Below are 17,578 nucleotides of genomic sequence, written 5' to 3'. Positions count from 1 at the left end.
AATCTTAACCTTTAATGTAATCTTTGAAATTTCGAATTTTGTTATTATAAATAAATTTTATTTTATTGAATATTTCGTAACATAATTCTGGCCAGAAATAAATTTTTGTCAAAATTATATAATGCAAATTGGCCAATTAAAATCACGTAATTTTAAATATATTGGCGTTTGTGATGCATTGGCAGTATCGCCTTGACAATACCCTTAATTTTATTGAGCTTTTATATTAATTTTTTAGTTCTTTTATTTTATATATTACAAATTTATTATTAAAATTTCATACTAAAATAATAATGTATTGATTATATAAAAATTGTTTTATTGTAAATATTTAAACTAATTAATAGAATTAGACGATACCATCTAAATTTATGTTCAATTTTTTTAAAAAAAAAGTGATGCCAATCAAATGCATACCAAACAGAAAAAAAAAAATTAAAAAATAAATACATTAATGAAACACAATGATACATAAACTACATTTACCACCTGGGTATGCAGAAAGTATAATTAATGAATAGGCAATGTTTTGCTCTATTGTATAGAAGGATGGTTATACTTAAAGAAAAATAAATTAATGCAAAATTAATGAATTATAAAATTAATTGTATATATATATATAATATAATATTAAAAAAATTTCAATATTTCCTATCTATGGTACTGATCTAATGTACTTTTAAATGGATCACCATTAATACCTGCCCCTCTACTACCCAATACAACTTCACCTTCATCATCCCAATCAGAAGATTTTGATTTTTGATATCTGAATACCGCCATAGAAGCACCACCTAGAACAACAATTCCGCCTACAACGGATGCTGCAATTATAATGGTTTTTGTTGCAGAACCACTATCATTATTCGAATCTTCACTATTCAGTCCACTATTATTTTGTTTTGGTGCAGATTTAATTGGAGGTGTAGTAGGAGTTTGATCGGTAATGAATGAGGTACTTGTTACTGTAATTACGGGGGTTGTTTGAGGCGGTATAACTGGTTGTGCTGGTGGAGGAGGGTTTGGCGGTGGTACTGGATCCTTTGGAGGATCTTTTGGTGGAGTTGGGTCTTTTGGTGGATTTGGGTCTTTTGGTGGATTTGGATCTTTTGGTGGATTGGGATCCTTTGGTGGGTCTTTTGGTGGATTTGGGTCTTTTGGTGGATTTGGATCTTTTGGTGGATTGGGATCCTTTGGTGGGTCTTTTGGTGGATTTGGGTCTTTTGGTGGATTGGGATCCTTTGGAGGGTCTTTTGGTGGATTTGGGTCTTTTGGTGGATTGGGATCTTTGGGAGGGTCCTTAGGTTGTTGAGGCGGGTCATCGGGAAGTACCTTAGGTTGTTCAGGATCCTTAGCAGGCTCCTTTGCAGGTTCCTTAGCTGCAGGTTCCTTAGCTGCAGGTTCCTTTCCAGCTTTCGGTGCCGCCCCTTTAGCCGGATCTTGCGCACTTGAATTCTCATTTAGTATTAAAAGGCATATTAATAAAGTGAGCACGAAAAATTTTATTAAATTTGAGGATCTCATTGCGAATATTAATCATTAATTGTTCATTCGGAAATATTTGTGGTCTGATGGTCAACAAATTGAGCGTGAATAAAAGGAATGAGGATAAAAGAGGGAAAAAGAGGCATGTAAATGTAAAATTATATTCCAATTATAATGCTACGTAGTCCAACAATATAATTGGATATTTCAAATTTTTTTTTTCCAATATTTCGAAAGTACGTTCTGTTTCTTTTTTTTTCAAAAAAAAAGTTTATATTTATATTAATAAATTTTTGTTTAAATTGATTAAAAATTGATAATGAAATTATTAAATTATTAAATAAAAAAGTGAGTTTTTTAAAAAAAAAAACCTTTTCTAAGAAAAGGACAAAAACAAAGCAAACTAAAGCATTTGTTAAATAATTGTTATGGTTCGACAAAAGGAGATACTTGTTTCAAATAATTAATTTTTACATAATAAATAAAAAAAAACGTACATACCTTTAAAAAAAAAAATTATTTATATAACCCCTCCTGCAAGATTTTTTATTTATAAATTTTTTTTTTTTTTAGAGGGAAAAAAAAATTTGTTTCGTTTTTTTATTGAACAAAAAGATTTTCAGATATTCTTATTTATCGTTTACACAAAAAAAGAATATACCATATATGTATGGGTAATTAAATTTACAATAATGAAACTAGCACTGGATTATTTAAAAGTATGGCCGAATATTCCAAATTTGGAGATGAAACAGTTTAACGATCCAATCTAAAGTATTACTAAACGGGAATTTTACTCTTTATATCTTAATTCAACAAATCACAATTTATTATTTGTGACGTAGAGCAATCGCAGCAAAAAAAAATGCCAAAGTTTCACAAATAAAGAATTTTATGCAATGTTATATTCTGTATCACTATGTGAAATAAAAAGCTTTTTTAAGCGATGGTATACCCCATGATTGCAAACAATTTTACCCTTATTAAAATTCACGAATTATGGAACCTATTACAGCTTCAAAGACGACGACAAGAATAAATACTCAACAAATTTATCCACAACAAAATAGTAATAGGAAGTTACAGGTAGTTGCTGAGTCTTCAAATAACGGTGGTAGTAGAGAAGGAGCTAATGGTGATATTGAAGGACTGGAAGAAAATGAGGCATTCGCTGAATCTGGGGGTACTTCATCGGCAGGAGATCCTTTTCTTCTAGTGTCCCTAAGAGATTCAAAGAATCCACCCCGTAGACCAAAAAATGCTTCATATTTATATATGCTTGCACTATTGGATTTAAGCATTATAACCATTTGTACGATTCTACTGGTGCATAAAGACAATAAAGGTTATTGGCATTGGAGAAAAGCAGCCTGGGATTGGGTTGCACTTGGACTTATAAGATTTATAATAGTTGTAGGAGTAGCATCTTCTAAATGGATTAGGGACTTACATTTAATTTTAGGAAGTGTTGTTTGTGTAAGTATTAAGTCGCATTCATTCTTTTTTACGCAATAAATATTAATATTAATTCCTATAAACAATCTCTTTTTTAGTTTTCTTCACTGTATATAATTTTCAAGTTTAATTTAATTTTCCAGTATAAAAAATCGATTGATAAATATCGTATTACTCTTCTTATATCATCCTTCCTCTTTTGTATAATACATTGGATAGCATACATAGTTGTTACGACAGATAATCGTCGTCGAGAAAGGTTTCTAAAAAACCGATCAATCTATTTTGAAGAGGAAAATGTTCCTGGAAATATTCCTAAACCTCCCACTATTCGATCGTATGGCGCAACTGCAAATCGAGATGATGAAATTGGTGTTTTAAATAACGACGACAATAATTAGAGGAAATAAATAGAATATATTTATTTTAATTGTAAAGTAGTTCTTTATTATACTGTAATTCTATCATACAAACATTATCATTTTTATAATAAATAATCATATCGTGTAAATAATAATTTTAAGAACGAGTGATTGTGACAATTAGATAAAATCTATGTGTTATATGGACACTAAACCATACTTAGGGAAGACAAAATTAAGCAACAATACAATATAAAATACTTAATCACATTTATCACATGATGAGAATTGCCACGTGTATTGCAAAAAATGTCTGAATTTCACAGTTACGATACCATCTATAATATCTACAAGTGAATCCTTTTGAACGTTTATTATGGTTCCATTTTTTAACAATTTGTACACTTTCTACAACAGTGGTAACTGATCTGCTTGTTATCATCAATTTCTATGTCCATTTGTTCTTTCGCTTTGACCTCTAATGTGAAATTTAACTATGCAGAAAAATAAGAAAGGTTAGTTTATGTGCAAAGTCGATTAAAAAAAAATATATACATAATTGGATCTTCAATTAACGTATATGGTGTGCATTAGGATAAAGAAGACCAGAGATGGTGATGGAGGTGGTATCCTGAGATAGGTTCCTGAAAAGAAAAATCAACTGTCAACCAGATCTGTAGAATGTAGATTTGAAAATGTAATAAAACCATGATTTAAAGGTCCTTAAAATACTTGAGTTTCCATTATAATAAATTTTGATGCATTCTTTGCAGTGTTGTTCATTGTACATCCAATCGGATATATATCCAATTTGTCTATTGTATTATTTGATTTGGACAATATGGACATTATCTGAACATTCATCCAATAGTCCCGTTGGATGACCAAATATGACATTATCTAATTATATAAATTAAACATTGTCCAAATCAAGCATTGGTTCATTGTGTATGAAAAAGTGCAATGAACTCATTTGTGACTTTTTAAACTTTAAATTCCCAACTAAACTTTTAAGTTAGTTATCAATCAATCCTTTTATATCCTCTCAACGCATAAACCAATGTCCCCAATTTTAAACATAAAAGGTTGATATAAGTTGGTAATATTAAGTCTGAATTTCAAAATTAATTGGTTACTTCACAAGAAAAAAAAAATTGCATTCCATGATTGAAAGGTGGGTAAAGTACTGCAATTGATATACAGTATAATAGGGTTCGGGATTCCCTAAATGGCAATTGTTATTTTATATCTGGAATTTGGTATATTAAATGTTTATCAAGATTTTAAGTGGCATATTGTTATACTCAGTGAAGAAACTCAAATCCATAAACAGGAAAGAAACACATATTATACGAGCAGCAATAATGAAGCCTTTAATAACATATGGTAGTACACTGGTAGTACAGTATTTATTTCACTAAGAAAAATATCCTGCTTCAGATAACATTAAAGCGTTTAAGGATTTTAAAATGAAATTAATGAATTTCACGGTATATCCAAATGCAAATTATCTTATGTACCTTATGTGATTCATTGAGAATTTATAAAATGAAATATAATGAGCTATATATGTTCATTATTATTTGATTGCCATTATTGATTCACCTAATTCATTCTTTTTCCGATCTACATGAAGATTTTAATAATTTATTTCGTTCATGATGATGAAATCATATAAAAAGCATTTATTCTTGTATATCTTTTTACTTGCATTATTCATTAATACAATTTTTATTAGAAACAAAAATAATATTCTTTTTATTGGAAGGAATAGTAAAAAATTTTTTAAAAAAAATAAATTAAAATAAAATATAAATAAAAAATATTAAAAAAAAAATAAAATATAAAAATCAAAAAAAAAATTACTAAATGTTTTTTTGTAATTCAAAAATCCCGGAATCCGCCACGTATTATGAGTTTGAGGATTTATAATACCCAAATTTGTAAAAAGTCAATAATAAAAATCACAATGATCACGACACAAATGGATTTCGGAATAAAATATTAAATTTCCGGGTAGTTCGTAATACCGTAAAAAATTGAAAGGTTTTTTGTATTTATTAAGTCAAACAATTGGGGGTCAGCTGAATTGAATTTTTGTATCTAGCCAATCAATATTAAACACATTATTAAATAAATCCGCTGTTGTTAAAAACGTGTAGTATAAATACACCATTTTCTCATTATTTCCTTGTTAGAATATTATATATATATATAAATATAAAAAAAATAAAATTAAATAGAATAAAATTTCTTTCTTTGAATATTAAAAAAAAAATTAGACAATGAGAGTTCATTGTTTTGTTTTAGCAATTGTACCATTTTTTTTAACTACAACGTCGTTAGTTTTTGCTGAAAAGTCGGCACAGCAACACCTTGACGAGGGTAACGAATTTCTTACGAACGGTCAATACGATGATGCATTAAAAAGCTTTGGAGCTGCAATTAGTAAGTATGATTTTTAAATATTAAATTATTTTATCAAATAACCATTTTTTGATAATTTATCTATTAATTATTATAGATCAAGACCCAGATAAATACCTTTCTTACTATAAACGTGCTGTAACTTATTTATCTTTGGGTAGAAGTGCAAATGCTTTACAAGATTTTACAAAAATCTTGGAATTAAAACCAGATTTTGATCAAGCTTTGTTACAACGTGCTAAATTATATTTAAAGGATGGATCTTTAACTGAGGCGAGAAGAGATTTACAAAAATTTTTGAAGAAGAACGATAAGGATGTTGACGTTAAACAATTGGTATTTATAAATTTTTAATAAAATTTGTAATAATATATTAATGATTAATGTCAATTATTAAATATATACGTATTTTTTTTTTATAAAAAGTTACAATCAATTGATCAAGCTGAAAAAATGATAAAAACTGCTGATGAAGCCCTTGCTAATAAAAAATATGAAGAATGCATTGATTCTGTATCTAAAGCTATAATTACTTCACCACGTTCATCTCGTTTAAGACTGGTGAGAGCAGAATGTCATTTATCAAAAGGAGACATGGAAGAAGGGGCCAGGGATTTATCGTAAGTGATGTTCAAAATTTTTATAATATTTTATAAAATTATTTATCTTTTTATTTTTTATTTTTTATTTTATTTCTTTAGGTCAGCTTCACAATTGAATCCAAATGACTTAGATCTATTAGTTCGTCTAGTTAATATTAATTACTTTACACTGTATAATCCTAATCAATCATCAAAATATATTAAACAATGTATAAAAAATGATCCAGAAAATAAAGTATGTAAAAACCTTAAAAGGAAAATAAAGCAATTTGAAGATAAAGTAAGTAAAATTTCAAACGACATTGAAGGACAAAGATTCTTAGCATCTGTTAAAAAATTGATCGGTGCAAAAGAATCTAAAGGCCTCATTAATGAAGTCGACGAAGAATTAAAAACATTATCAGAAGGAAATAAAAAGAGCGAATTACTAATGAAATTATATGCTTGGGCATGTAAAGCGTACGCTGAGGTTAATATTTTTTTTTGTTTTATACGTGTTTACATATGTTTTTTTTAAGTATTTTAAAATATTTTATATTTATCTTTTTTTATATACATATATATAGACAAAAGATAAATCGAAAGAGGCGGTTAAATGGTGTAGTGAGACATTAAAATTGGATGAAAATAATGTAGAAGCGTTGATAAATCGTGGTGAAGTATATCTTGTTGAAGAGAATTATGAAGGTGCAATAGAAGATTTTAAGAAAGCGCATGATTTAACACAAGGACAAGATAGTCGAGCTTCAAAAGGATTCCAAAAAGCAAGTCGTTTACATAAACAATCAAAGAAAAAGGACTATTATAAAATATTAGGAGTACCAAGAAGTGCTAGTAAAAAAGAAATCAAAAAAGCATTTAGAAAATTAGCTCATGAATGGCATCCCGATAAACATAGAAATGACATGACAGTTGAACAAGCTGAAGCTAAAATGGCTTCTATAAATGAAGCTTATGAAGTATTAAATAACGATGGTAAGCTGAATAATGAAATTTTATTAAAAATATTTGATTTTTTTGACAAAATATTAAAAATAAAATTTTTCCTTTTTTTTTATAGAATTAAGAGCTAAATTTGATAATGGAGAAGATCCAAATGATCCAAATGGTGGAGGACAACCATTCTTTTATTCTGATAATAATCCATTTATGCAATTTGCTAGAGAAGGATTTCATTTTGGTGGAGGTTTCCCCTTCGGAGCTTCTGAAGGTGGTGAAAGTGGTAGTCACCAATATTTCTTTAAGTTCCCCTAAAGAAATTTCTTTTATTTTAAGTCAAATATTTCTCGGCATATTTTCGTAAAGAGACAATTGTGACATCTCATTTTACAAGATTTTTAAATAAATTCATTAGTGTTAAAATTAATAGGTTGATTGTTCATATATACACTGTATATATATATATGATAAATGTGAAAATCAATTTAATTTAATTACGAAGAATCAAATTACTTGCACTATTATTATGTAATGTAATGAAAGTTTTGTCATTTCATGTTACACGTAAAAGGGTGATTATTAATAAATAATATTGAATTGAGATAAGTACCGTAATAAAATAATCGACAAGAATATCATGTATTGTCATATTGGTAATACAGTGACTTCATTACGCATTTTTTTTTTATTCTAACAATCAACATTTGATATTAAATGTACAGTAAATTAAAATTTATTTATCATAAGATTAAAGAAAATAATATGAACGGGAAAATAATGGATGGGCTAAGTAGTAACACCATGATGCAAAGCCTTTTGATCCTTCATTTCGGGGGCTGTTTGGCTTGTTCTTCCAGTATACGCATCTTTTCCTTTTTTTTTTGTATGAAATTTTTTACCCGAAATAAATAAGTAAATAAATAAATAAATAAACAAAAAATCAGTATTAGAAATTATATACTATACTAACTATGCTATCACCATGCCACGAAGGATCACACAATATTTTTTGAGTGTGAACACTTTGAGATAATAAACCAATCCATAAATCAAGTAATTGATCTGTTTGTTCAACCGTTGTATAAAATTGCTTTTACGCGAATAATAATAATAATATAATAATAAAAACGCGTAAAATTATATATTAATATTTTTTTTCAAATACGCGACAATAAAAATTTCATAAATTTAAAGAAAATACCTGTAAATTAATTCTTGCTTGATTCATATTATTATTAATTTTTCCAAACATCTCATTCATCTTTAATAAAGATTTATATTCTTTTTTTAAAGAATTTTCCACATTTTCATTACCATTAGTCAAATAATCTGGTAACATATTTTCAAATGCTACCGAAGAATTATTTGAGCAATTAGAAGATATAGGAGAAACATTATCATCCTTTGTAAAATAAAAATCATCAAGATGATAATTATTATTATTATTATTATTATTATTCAATATTAAGGAGTCAAAATCATTATTAATTTCTTTAGCGCGAGGAGTAATATCATCCTTATACCAAATTAAAGAATCATTATCATTTAATAATGAATTATCAGGAAATTCTTGATCATTAATAGTTGGTGTTGATACTCCAATAGGACTTGACATATTTTAATAAAACTTCCGAGATGTCTTAAAAAGAGTTTCAAGATCAAAATATTTTTAGTAATATTTTTATGATATAACTTTTATAGGAAAAATGATAAACGATCATGCAATCATTTCGTGATAAATTACCATAATTGGATGTGCTTACGTAGACGTTGTACAAGTTGGGATTTGATATACATGATATACATATGTATACTATATGTATATGTATGTATACCGGTATATAATATATATACTTTATATATATATTATAAATATATACGGTACAAGATACAATATATTTATAACAATAAGTGATGGAGGTGGAATTTCTTTACGCAGGGCTTATTCTTCCTTTCGGGTTGTTGCCTGGGCTTAATCAAAATCATCTTTGGCTCTGTTTTTGTTTATTTGGGCTTTAATTTTGGCTTTAATATTGGCTTTAATTTGGGCTTTTTTCCTTTTATTCATTTGTATGTTATGCTTTAATTGTTATATCTTTATTCTCCGTTAATAGGCTTAATCCGAAAAAAATTGATCCGGAATAAATTATACTGATTTTTGAAAATTGTAAATCAAAAAAAAAAAGAGAGATATCAAATAATAATCAATTAAATTTGATGCCAATAATTTAAAATCTTAATTTGTCAATCATATGCATATAAGAAAGTAAAAAGATTAATTAAGAAATGATCTTTCATCCAAGTTTCCTAAATTGATTTGTTTACTTTTTTTTACGATATTTCAATAAATTAAAAATTATCGGGATCTGAATGAAAATTATATTTGTTTTATTTGTTGTTTGTTTAAAATAGATAAAAGAATTAACAAATTTGAACTGGTTTACTGTGCCATGGACCTTTTCCCGTCTTAAAAAGGCTTATGATCTGCGGCTGATGAAAAATCAAAAAAAATATCTATTTTCTAAATTGCGTAATAATTATAATTTAATTTTTTTAAAAATTAACATAATCATTTTTTTTTTTTCGTTTTAAAAAAAAATCTATAAATTATTTTTTAATTTACCAAATTTATATATATATTTTATTGTTTAAAATGTAATTATATATAATATTTTTTTATATTTAACATCAATTAATATTACCTCTTTTTGTAATTTTGTAATATGGTTTTTACCAAATTAGAAAACAATAGCAAAAAGTTTTTTCATGAGGCTTAACAATTTATGCAATTGATCTAAGCTCAATAGATTTTTAGCAATATTTAATTTACAAATCACATTTTCACACGCAAAAATTCCAGTTACTCCGAGTTACGCTGGAAAAAAACTTGTAAAAATTGAAAAAAATATACATTTTACATAAATGTATAAAATATAAATTTTCAAGTTGAAAAAGTTGAAACAACTCTTAATGTATGACAATCAATCACTCGTGATTTTATAAGAAAACACACTGAATTATATAAAAAAAATCGATTATCATGCCTAAGATACCCGAAAAAAAAAAAAATATATATACGCCACCTAAAACTTTTGATCTCTCTTATATATATATATAGTTTTTTTTACCCCGTCTCAAAAAGGAATTAAAAATAATTTTCTTTTCACTTTCTTTTTCTTCTTATTATTATTATTATTATTCTCTTCGTTAAATTTGTAATATGGAAGAACCTTTTCAACTTACCGAATTTGTAAAAAGACCAGGTGTTGGTCATGTTGGAAAACAAATGAAAGTTCGAACAAATTTCTTTGAAATTACTTCATTACCGGAAATGGAGATTTTACATTACGATGTTACGATAACACCTGAGGTCCCTCAGCAACTAAATAGAAAAGTATTTGACCTTTTTTCGGAGCAAAACCGAACTGGAGCCCTTGGTAATGCGAAACCTGTATTTGACGGTACGTGTTCAATAATAAAAAGGTTACTCTGTTTTCCTTCAACAATTTATCAATATCATATGATGTCTAAATATATGCTTGTATTAAGAGAGTACTAACTAATAATAAATGGTTTGTAGGAAGGAAAAATATGTTTGCTCACAAATCCTTGCCCTTTGGACAAGCTGCTACTTTCGATGTAAATTATCTTTATTTGTTTACTTTTTTTTTTACTTGAAAAAAAAAATTTCTAAATTTTATTTAACAAAATTAGGTGCATTTAGAAGAAGATGACTCTCCCATAGGAAGAAAACGTCCTCCACGAGAATTTAAAATCAAAATAAGAAAAACTGGGCAAGGTATTAATATGGAGGAATTAACTCAGTTTTTACACGCGAGAGGACGTATGACCAGTAACTGTCAAATGGGTAAGTTTTTTTTTTTCTCTTTTCTTTCTTTTTAATAGAAATGAGAAACTCATAATGGATCATTATCTTATTTATTTAATAAGCGATAATGGCGATGGATGTTATTATCCGTCACAGGCCTTCTACAGTACATACTACTGTAGGTAGATCATTTTATACTCCGCAGGGAGCTCAACTCCTCTATGGAGGTGCAGAAGTGTGGCAAGGGTATTACCAATCAGCGCGTCCCACGAGAGGAAGGATGTTGATCAATATCGATTTAAGCGCTACTGCTTTCTATGAACCTGGTCCACTCGTTCAAATTGTCGCAAAGATGTTGGGACGTAGATCTCCTGATGATTTACAAAGAGGCATTACAGATAGGGAGCGTCTAAGACTTGAGAGGACTATAAAAGGTCTTAAAATAAAGGACACTCACAGATCGGGAAATAGACGAAAATTTAAAATTGAAAAATTAACTCCAACCCCCGCTTCACAAACAATGTTTGATAGAGGTGACGGTAGTAACGTGGATGTTAAAACTTATTTTCAAGAGGCTTATAACAAACGTTTATTATATCCATTCCTTCCTTGTGTTATTGTAAGGAGAAATGTTTATCTACCGATGGAAGTTTGCGAAATTATTCCGGTAAATTATATAATTCATCTAGCAATATCACATATGATTATAAGAATTTTTTTTTTTTTTACAATAATCCATTTATTTTATATAATAGGGTCAGCGACATATTCGTAAACTGGGTGAAAGACAAACAGCTGACATGATTAAATTTACTTGTCAGCAACCGTCAATGCGTGCAAATAAGATCCGAGCTGGTCTTGATATATTAAATTATCGAGGTAATGAATATCTTCAACAGTTCGGGATGAGGATATCAGCCGATATGCTGTTGGTAGGTTGAAATATGATTATTGCATTATAGAATAAATTATTATCATATCTTCAAATAACACGAATTTAATCTTACAGGTGAATGCCAGAGTTCTTCCCACACCAACGATTCAGTACCACCCGTCATCAAGAGAACATCATGTTCAACCGAGGGATGGATCATGGAATTTACGAGATAAAAAAGTTGCAACCGGTGCCACCCTCGGTTCATGGGCAGTTTTGGCCTTTTTAAGTCAAGATGATTTACCCGATCTATCTGTAAATACGTTCGTTAGAGAATTAGTTAATACATGTCAAGACACTGGAATGGTAAATTTTATACACTTTTTTTTTTTTTTAAAAAAAATCGTTCAAGTTCATATCTAATAGTATACTATTATAATCTTATTTTAAAACAGAATATTCCAAATAGGAACCCTCCTGTATTACACGCTAATCCTCAAGGAAATATTGAGGAATCATTAAAACAAGCCTGGCTAAAAGCTGGTAATACGGCCAAAGCTCAACCGCAGCTAATCATTTGTATTCTCCCAAACACGGGAACACCATTATATGCCGAAATTAAACGTGTTAGCGATACGGTTATAGGTGTCGCAACACAATGTGTTCAAAGTCGACACACGATGCAGGCGAAAAAACAATATTGTGCTAATGTTTGCCTAAAGATCAACGTTAAATTAGGAGGAATGAATTCATTTCTCAGTCCAAGTCAAATTCAATTTATATCAGACAGACCTACTATATTGATGGGAGCTGACGTTACTCACCCTTCACCTGGTAAATTATTGTTTCTTTTTTTTACATGAACTATTTTCACATAGATTAATAATCTCGTATCTCTTCTTAGGCGACAGAGATCGTCCATCTATCGCAGCCCTTTGTGCTTCTATGGATGCTAAAGCATCCCGTTATGCAGCTTCAATTAGAGTACAAACCGGTCGTACCGAAATAATCGCTGATTTAGCAAATATGGTGAAAGAATTGTTAAAAACTTTTTATCAGACTTGTGGGCGAAAGCCCGAAAGAATTTTATTTTACAGGGACGGAGTTTCAGAAGGCCAGTTTAGCCATGTGTTAAAGAATGAAATAATCGCGGTTAGAGGTACTTAATATATATTATTCCTCGATTTATTCATTGCTTTTCGTTAATTTGAATGATTATCATTTTGACCAATTTTAATTACTACAGCCGCATGTCAAGCTCTCGACAATAATTATAAACCTACCATCACATTTGTTGTGGTGCAGAAGAGGCATCACACACGTTTTTTCCCAATAGATAGGCATAACGCTGATAAAACAGGAAATTGCCCTCCTGGTACAGTGGTCGAATCAGATATTACGCATCCGTTTGAATTCGACTTTTGTAAGTAATGAACTTATATTAATATATTAAATTTATAGTATTTCTAAATTACTTTAAATCCTTATCAGATTTACAAAGTCATGCCGGGTTACAAGGAACGTCACGACCAACCCACTATCATGTTTTATTTGACGAGAATGGGTTTAGCTCAGATATGTAAGTTAATTTAATTTAATTTAATTATATATAACTAAATATAAAATAAACTAATCAATGTATTTAATAATTTAGGCTACAAACGATATCATATAATTTGTGTTATTTATATGCGCGGTGTACGCGTGCGGTATCTTTGGTAAGATTTTTGCATTTTTTTGTTATTGTATGCCGTAAATGATAATAATTATCTCCTATTTAAATAGGTACCTCCGGTATATTACGCACATTTAGTTTGCACTAGAGCAAAATTCCATTCACGCGGCGAACATTGGAGTGATACAGAATCGTCCGAAGAAGGTACGGGTGCCGCGGTAACATTCGGAGTGGTAAAGCAGGAACTACAAAGGGTAAATTATAAATAAATAAAGATATCTTAAATGTGTATTATTTTCAATTATCTCATATTCTAACTTTTGAAAATAAACTCTCCTTTTTTAGGTCATGTACTTTATGTAGAAACTTCACTTATGTGAAACAAAGTTATCTGGAACGAAAAGGAAAAAAAAATTAATTTTCATTATAAATAAATAGGAAATTTTTAAAAAGAAACTTATTAAATAATAAGTTGTATTTAGTCACATTAATATTTTGAATTTTATCTATTGAATTATTTAGTTTGAAAAAAACAATTTTTCTGTATATTGTTTCTCTTATTTGTAAAAATTATTATAAAAACAAAAAAAAAAATAAACTTTCTTAGATAAGTAACAATGTAAATTTTACACGTTGTCCGTAAAAGATATAAATATATGATAATGTGGTAATTGATTGTGTAAATCACACTTATTTTGTAAAAGTAAACATGGTTTCGCATATTCATTGCATAAACTTATGAAAGAGTAATAGAATTGAATGATTTATACAGATGTGGTTTTATCTATCGAATTCAAGAAAGATACTGATCAATTTACATGAATATTACGAAAGAATTGAAGAAAAGAATAAAAAAAAAATGAGAACTTTATTTTATGACCGAATTTATCGTATATAAAAAAAATTTTTTTTAATTAGCAATCCTTATTTGGAAGTAGTAGAAAAATATACGGTATAGGTAAAATTTAATTCCCGGATGGAAGATCATAATATATGTTAATTAATCTCTGGATACACGATCGCTTCGTCCGAACGATCAAAAAATTTGTTCACATTTTAGGAATTTCATGACAGTAGATTATTATGTGTATGCTTATGAAACAGGTTTTCGCAAATCATAACGGATTTGGCCGAATTCGATGCTCAAAATGGGCACAGGAATGAAATTTTAGGGTTAACCGTCTTGGCTTTATTTATTTATGTATTTTTTAACTTTTTTTTGCTTCCGATCTCAAAACTCTTATTAAAAAATGACTGAATTTCTTCAATTACAAGTTAAGAATGAGGATAAAACTATAAATTTATCTTTCAATAATGATATATTATCTTTTGAGAAAAAGAAAAATTTTAAAGGCACAAACAAACCTATAAGCATACCTGCTAGGAATATTCTTTCCGTTACTTTAAATGATTCTCGTATAATTATCAACGCACTTGTTCCAAAAGATAAATTAAAATTAAAGTTAAAAACTTATTCTTTTGAACTCAATGACGAGAGTGCCGCACAAACATGGAAAGATACTGTTAATTTAGCTGCATATAAAGGTATATAATTTTATTTGAAAACAATAAAATTTTGTTATTATTAACGTGAATATATAATCTTTATGATTTTAGACACGAAAAAAGCAAAACATCTTAAAGTATTTATTAATCCTATTGGAGGTTCGGGTAAAGCTAATAAGATTTTCAACAAGATAGCTAAACCTATCTTTGATGCAGCAAATTGTACTTATGATATTACTTGTTAGTATTATCAATAATTAAATTTATAATATCAATTATCTTGGATTTTAGATCTACTAATAATTAGCCATAATTTTGTAGTGACTGAACATTCTAATCACGCAAAAGAAATTGCAAATAAATTAGATTTAAAACCTTACGATGCAATTGTTTCGGCAAGCGGTGACGGTATAATTCACGAAATAGTTAACGGACTCTTGTCACGTCCTGACGCGCTCGAAACCGATATCCCAATAGGCGTGATTCCTGCAGGTAATTATTTTGTATTCGAATATAATTTTATATATAATAACGCGTTTGAGATTTTTATAGGTACTGGTAATGCATTAAGTATTTGTCTTTTGGGAAACGATTATGGTAATAGCGTACCACATGCAACTTTAAACATAATCAAAGGTAAAATTTTATATAAGATTATGTTCCTTTAAGTAATCTTTTTTGAATTCAAATTTTTTTTTTTTAAAAAAAAAAGGCGTTCCGATGAAAATTGATGTATGTTCTATTACGCAAGATGAAGAAAGATATTTTGCTTTTATGTCACTGAACTATGGTATTATGGCGGATGGAGATATTTCGACTGATCATTTGAGGTATTTGTTTCCGTGTCCTAAAGATTGAAGTAATTTAATCAATTTTTTTCTAATGTTGAATCTCTAATATTTAGATGGATGAAAGATTCTCGATTTGTTCTTGGAACCATACAAGCATTATTGGAAAATCGAAATTATGACTGTGAACTAGCAATGAAAGTTGTTGAAGATAATATTGAAAGAATTAGACAAGAATATAATAATGTTTATAATTCTTCACCCAGTTCTATAACAGATATACAAGATAAACCTAGAACACTTGTAAATAAATATGGGACTGTAAATGATTCAAATCCAATTAAAGAGTGGACTAAATTAGATGGTGATGGATATTTTTTCTTTGCAGGTAAAGTTCCATGGGTATCTAAGAATAATCTTGCTTTCCCTTTTGCATTACCTTCGGATGGACTTTTAGATTTGATGATAGTTAAACGAGATAAAATATCAAAAACGAAAGTTATTAATATATTACAAGCATTTAATGATGCAAGTCACATCAACATGAAAGAGGTAAACATAATAACATTAAATGTACATGAGGATTATCAAATCACGAAGAGATTTATTAATTTTTAACATTTTCATAACTCTTTAATAGGTTAATTATTACAAAGTTGAGGCCTTTCGTTTAACTCCAAAAAATAAGGAAAATGGATATATTAGCATTGATGGAGAGAAAGCTCCATTTAAACCTTTTCAAGTCGAGGTTCTTCCTAAAATAATAAATATAATTAGTGTAAATGGGAAATATTCTACTTAATTTATTAAGAAAATAACTACGTTTAACCGGACCCTCCGCTAATATTTATTAGAGTTTAAGGGTTAGGTTAGGGGTAAGGTTTATTTATCACAACGTATCACCCCCACGGTCTTCATTTTTGTCAATTAAATCTGGGGACTTGGAAATTTTTTGTTATTAAAAATCCTATTTGTCCCTCCTTATTCGTCACAGGAGGAATTTCCCTCTGGTTTATTAATACTTTTTCTTTAATATATAATTATAATTATAAATATTGTAATATATAATTTGTATATTAACAAATGAATTGAACGTAATGAAAGGATTATATATTATATGAATTCAACTGTAGTCTAATCGCATTGACATAAATTTAGAATGCATCCATCCTATTTTTATTTTCGTTATTATATAATTTGATATTGATAAATAAATAGAGTAAAATGTTGTTGATTTATTATATTTATTTTTGTTTCATTTTTAATTAGAGAAGCAAAATAATAATTGTCACTTGAGATTTCCGGTTGTCTTATTTCATAAATTGACAGACAAATTTTACCGTCGTATTTGAAGTTTTTCGTCACGACCAAATTCAAATGAAATTGTATTATTTAATGTATATATGAATGTGGGTGGTATGATGTTATTTTAATGCCAAAATTACTTTATTACATGATGAAAAATTACATGCAACTATTAATGTACATAATTTATTTGTTAACACTTTAGTAACAAAAAAAACTGTATCATAATATTTTATAGTATAAATTTGATAAATTTGCTATAAATCACTGAAATCTCTATAAATCAATAAAATCAGTTATATTAATTTCAAATTGTTATAAATATAATACT

The 17,578-nt window shown here is 28.3% G+C and overlaps 6 protein-coding genes across 6 annotated transcripts; 3 read left to right on the top strand and 3 right to left on the bottom strand.

Annotated features, from left to right (window-relative positions):
- Positions 1-289: 289 nt before the first annotated feature.
- OCT59_022941 (uncharacterized protein) lies at positions 290-2,056 on the bottom strand. Its single transcript, XM_025318614.2, has 2 exons — positions 1,987-2,056; positions 290-1,734 (listed from the first exon to the last, which is right to left on the bottom strand). Exon 2 carries the CDS (start codon positions 1,522-1,524, stop codon positions 652-654), a length of 873 nt encoding a protein of 290 aa, XP_025176612.1. The 5' UTR covers positions 1,525-1,734; positions 1,987-2,056; the 3' UTR covers positions 290-651.
- A 428-nt stretch (positions 2,057-2,484) lies between these two features.
- On the top strand, positions 2,485-3,452 carry OCT59_022940 (uncharacterized protein; the record flags this gene model as incomplete). The annotated part of the gene is made up of 2 exons (XM_025318263.2): positions 2,485-2,961; positions 3,039-3,452. The coding sequence occupies 2 exons, from the start codon at positions 2,485-2,487 to the stop codon at positions 3,339-3,341; spliced, it is 780 nt and encodes a 259-aa protein (XP_025176613.1). The 3' UTR covers positions 3,342-3,452.
- A 440-nt stretch (positions 3,453-3,892) lies between these two features.
- Positions 3,893-4,199, bottom strand: OCT59_022939 (uncharacterized protein; the record flags this gene model as incomplete). Its single annotated transcript, XM_066150455.1, has 2 exons — positions 3,893-3,946; positions 4,035-4,199. 2 exons carry the CDS (start codon positions 4,197-4,199, stop codon positions 3,893-3,895), a joined length of 219 nt encoding a protein of 72 aa, XP_066006486.1.
- Positions 4,200-5,507: 1,308 nt separating this feature from the next.
- OCT59_022938 (uncharacterized protein) lies at positions 5,508-7,689 on the top strand. Its single transcript, XM_025318264.2, has 6 exons — positions 5,508-5,750; positions 5,827-6,065; positions 6,156-6,349; positions 6,431-6,800; positions 6,898-7,306; positions 7,392-7,689. Exons 1-6 carry the CDS (start codon positions 5,588-5,590, stop codon positions 7,583-7,585), a joined length of 1,569 nt encoding a protein of 522 aa, XP_025176614.1. The 5' UTR covers positions 5,508-5,587; the 3' UTR covers positions 7,586-7,689.
- A 247-nt stretch (positions 7,690-7,936) lies between these two features.
- Positions 7,937-8,935, bottom strand: OCT59_022937 (uncharacterized protein). Its single transcript, XM_025318265.2, has 3 exons — positions 8,472-8,935; positions 8,241-8,360; positions 7,937-8,142 (listed from the first exon to the last, which is right to left on the bottom strand). The coding sequence occupies exons 1-3, from the start codon at positions 8,883-8,885 to the stop codon at positions 8,095-8,097; spliced, it is 582 nt and encodes a 193-aa protein (XP_025176615.2). The 5' UTR covers positions 8,886-8,935; the 3' UTR covers positions 7,937-8,094.
- Positions 8,936-14,875: 5,940 nt separating this feature from the next.
- OCT59_022936 (uncharacterized protein) lies at positions 14,876-16,744 on the top strand (the record flags this gene model as incomplete). Its single annotated transcript, XM_025318267.2, has 7 exons — positions 14,876-15,193; positions 15,266-15,394; positions 15,476-15,646; positions 15,707-15,790; positions 15,867-15,984; positions 16,059-16,494; positions 16,583-16,744. Exons 1-7 carry the CDS (start codon positions 14,899-14,901, stop codon positions 16,742-16,744), a joined length of 1,395 nt encoding a protein of 464 aa, XP_025176617.1. The 5' UTR covers positions 14,876-14,898.
- Positions 16,745-17,578: the final 834 nt, after the last annotated feature.

The sequence above is a fragment of the Rhizophagus irregularis genome, chromosome 32 (assembly GCF_026210795.1).
Source record: "Rhizophagus irregularis chromosome 32, complete sequence".
Lineage (NCBI taxonomy): Eukaryota > Fungi > Glomeromycota > Glomeromycetes > Glomerales > Glomeraceae > Rhizophagus > Rhizophagus irregularis.
This window is presented reverse-complemented; position numbering and strand designations above follow the sequence as displayed.

Bases quoted from the DNA above. Each gene is read 5' to 3' on its own strand.
- OCT59_022941 (XM_025318614.2), bottom strand. From the start codon at position 1,524: ATGAGATCCTCAAATTTAATAAAATTTTTCGTGCTCACTTTATTAATA.
- OCT59_022938 (XM_025318264.2), top strand. From the start codon at position 5,588: ATGAGAGTTCATTGTTTTGTTTTAGCAATTGTACCATTTTTTTTAACT. The intron at 5,751-5,826 runs GTAAGTATGATT...TAATTATTATAG, and splicing joins AAGCTTTGGAGCTGCAATTA to ATCAAGACCCAGATAAATAC. The intron at 6,801-6,897 runs GTTAATATTTTT...ACATATATATAG, and splicing joins CATGTAAAGCGTACGCTGAG to ACAAAAGATAAATCGAAAGA.
- OCT59_022937 (XM_025318265.2), bottom strand. From the start codon at position 8,885: ATGTCAAGTCCTATTGGAGTATCAACACCAACTATTAATGATCAAGAA. The intron at 8,361-8,471 runs GTATTTTCTTTA...TTCGCGTAAAAG, and splicing joins AAGCAAGAATTAATTTACAG to CAATTTTATACAACGGTTGA. The intron at 8,143-8,240 runs GTTAGTATAGTA...CAAAAAAAAAAG, and splicing joins CGTGGCATGGTGATAGCATA to GAAAAGATGCGTATACTGGA.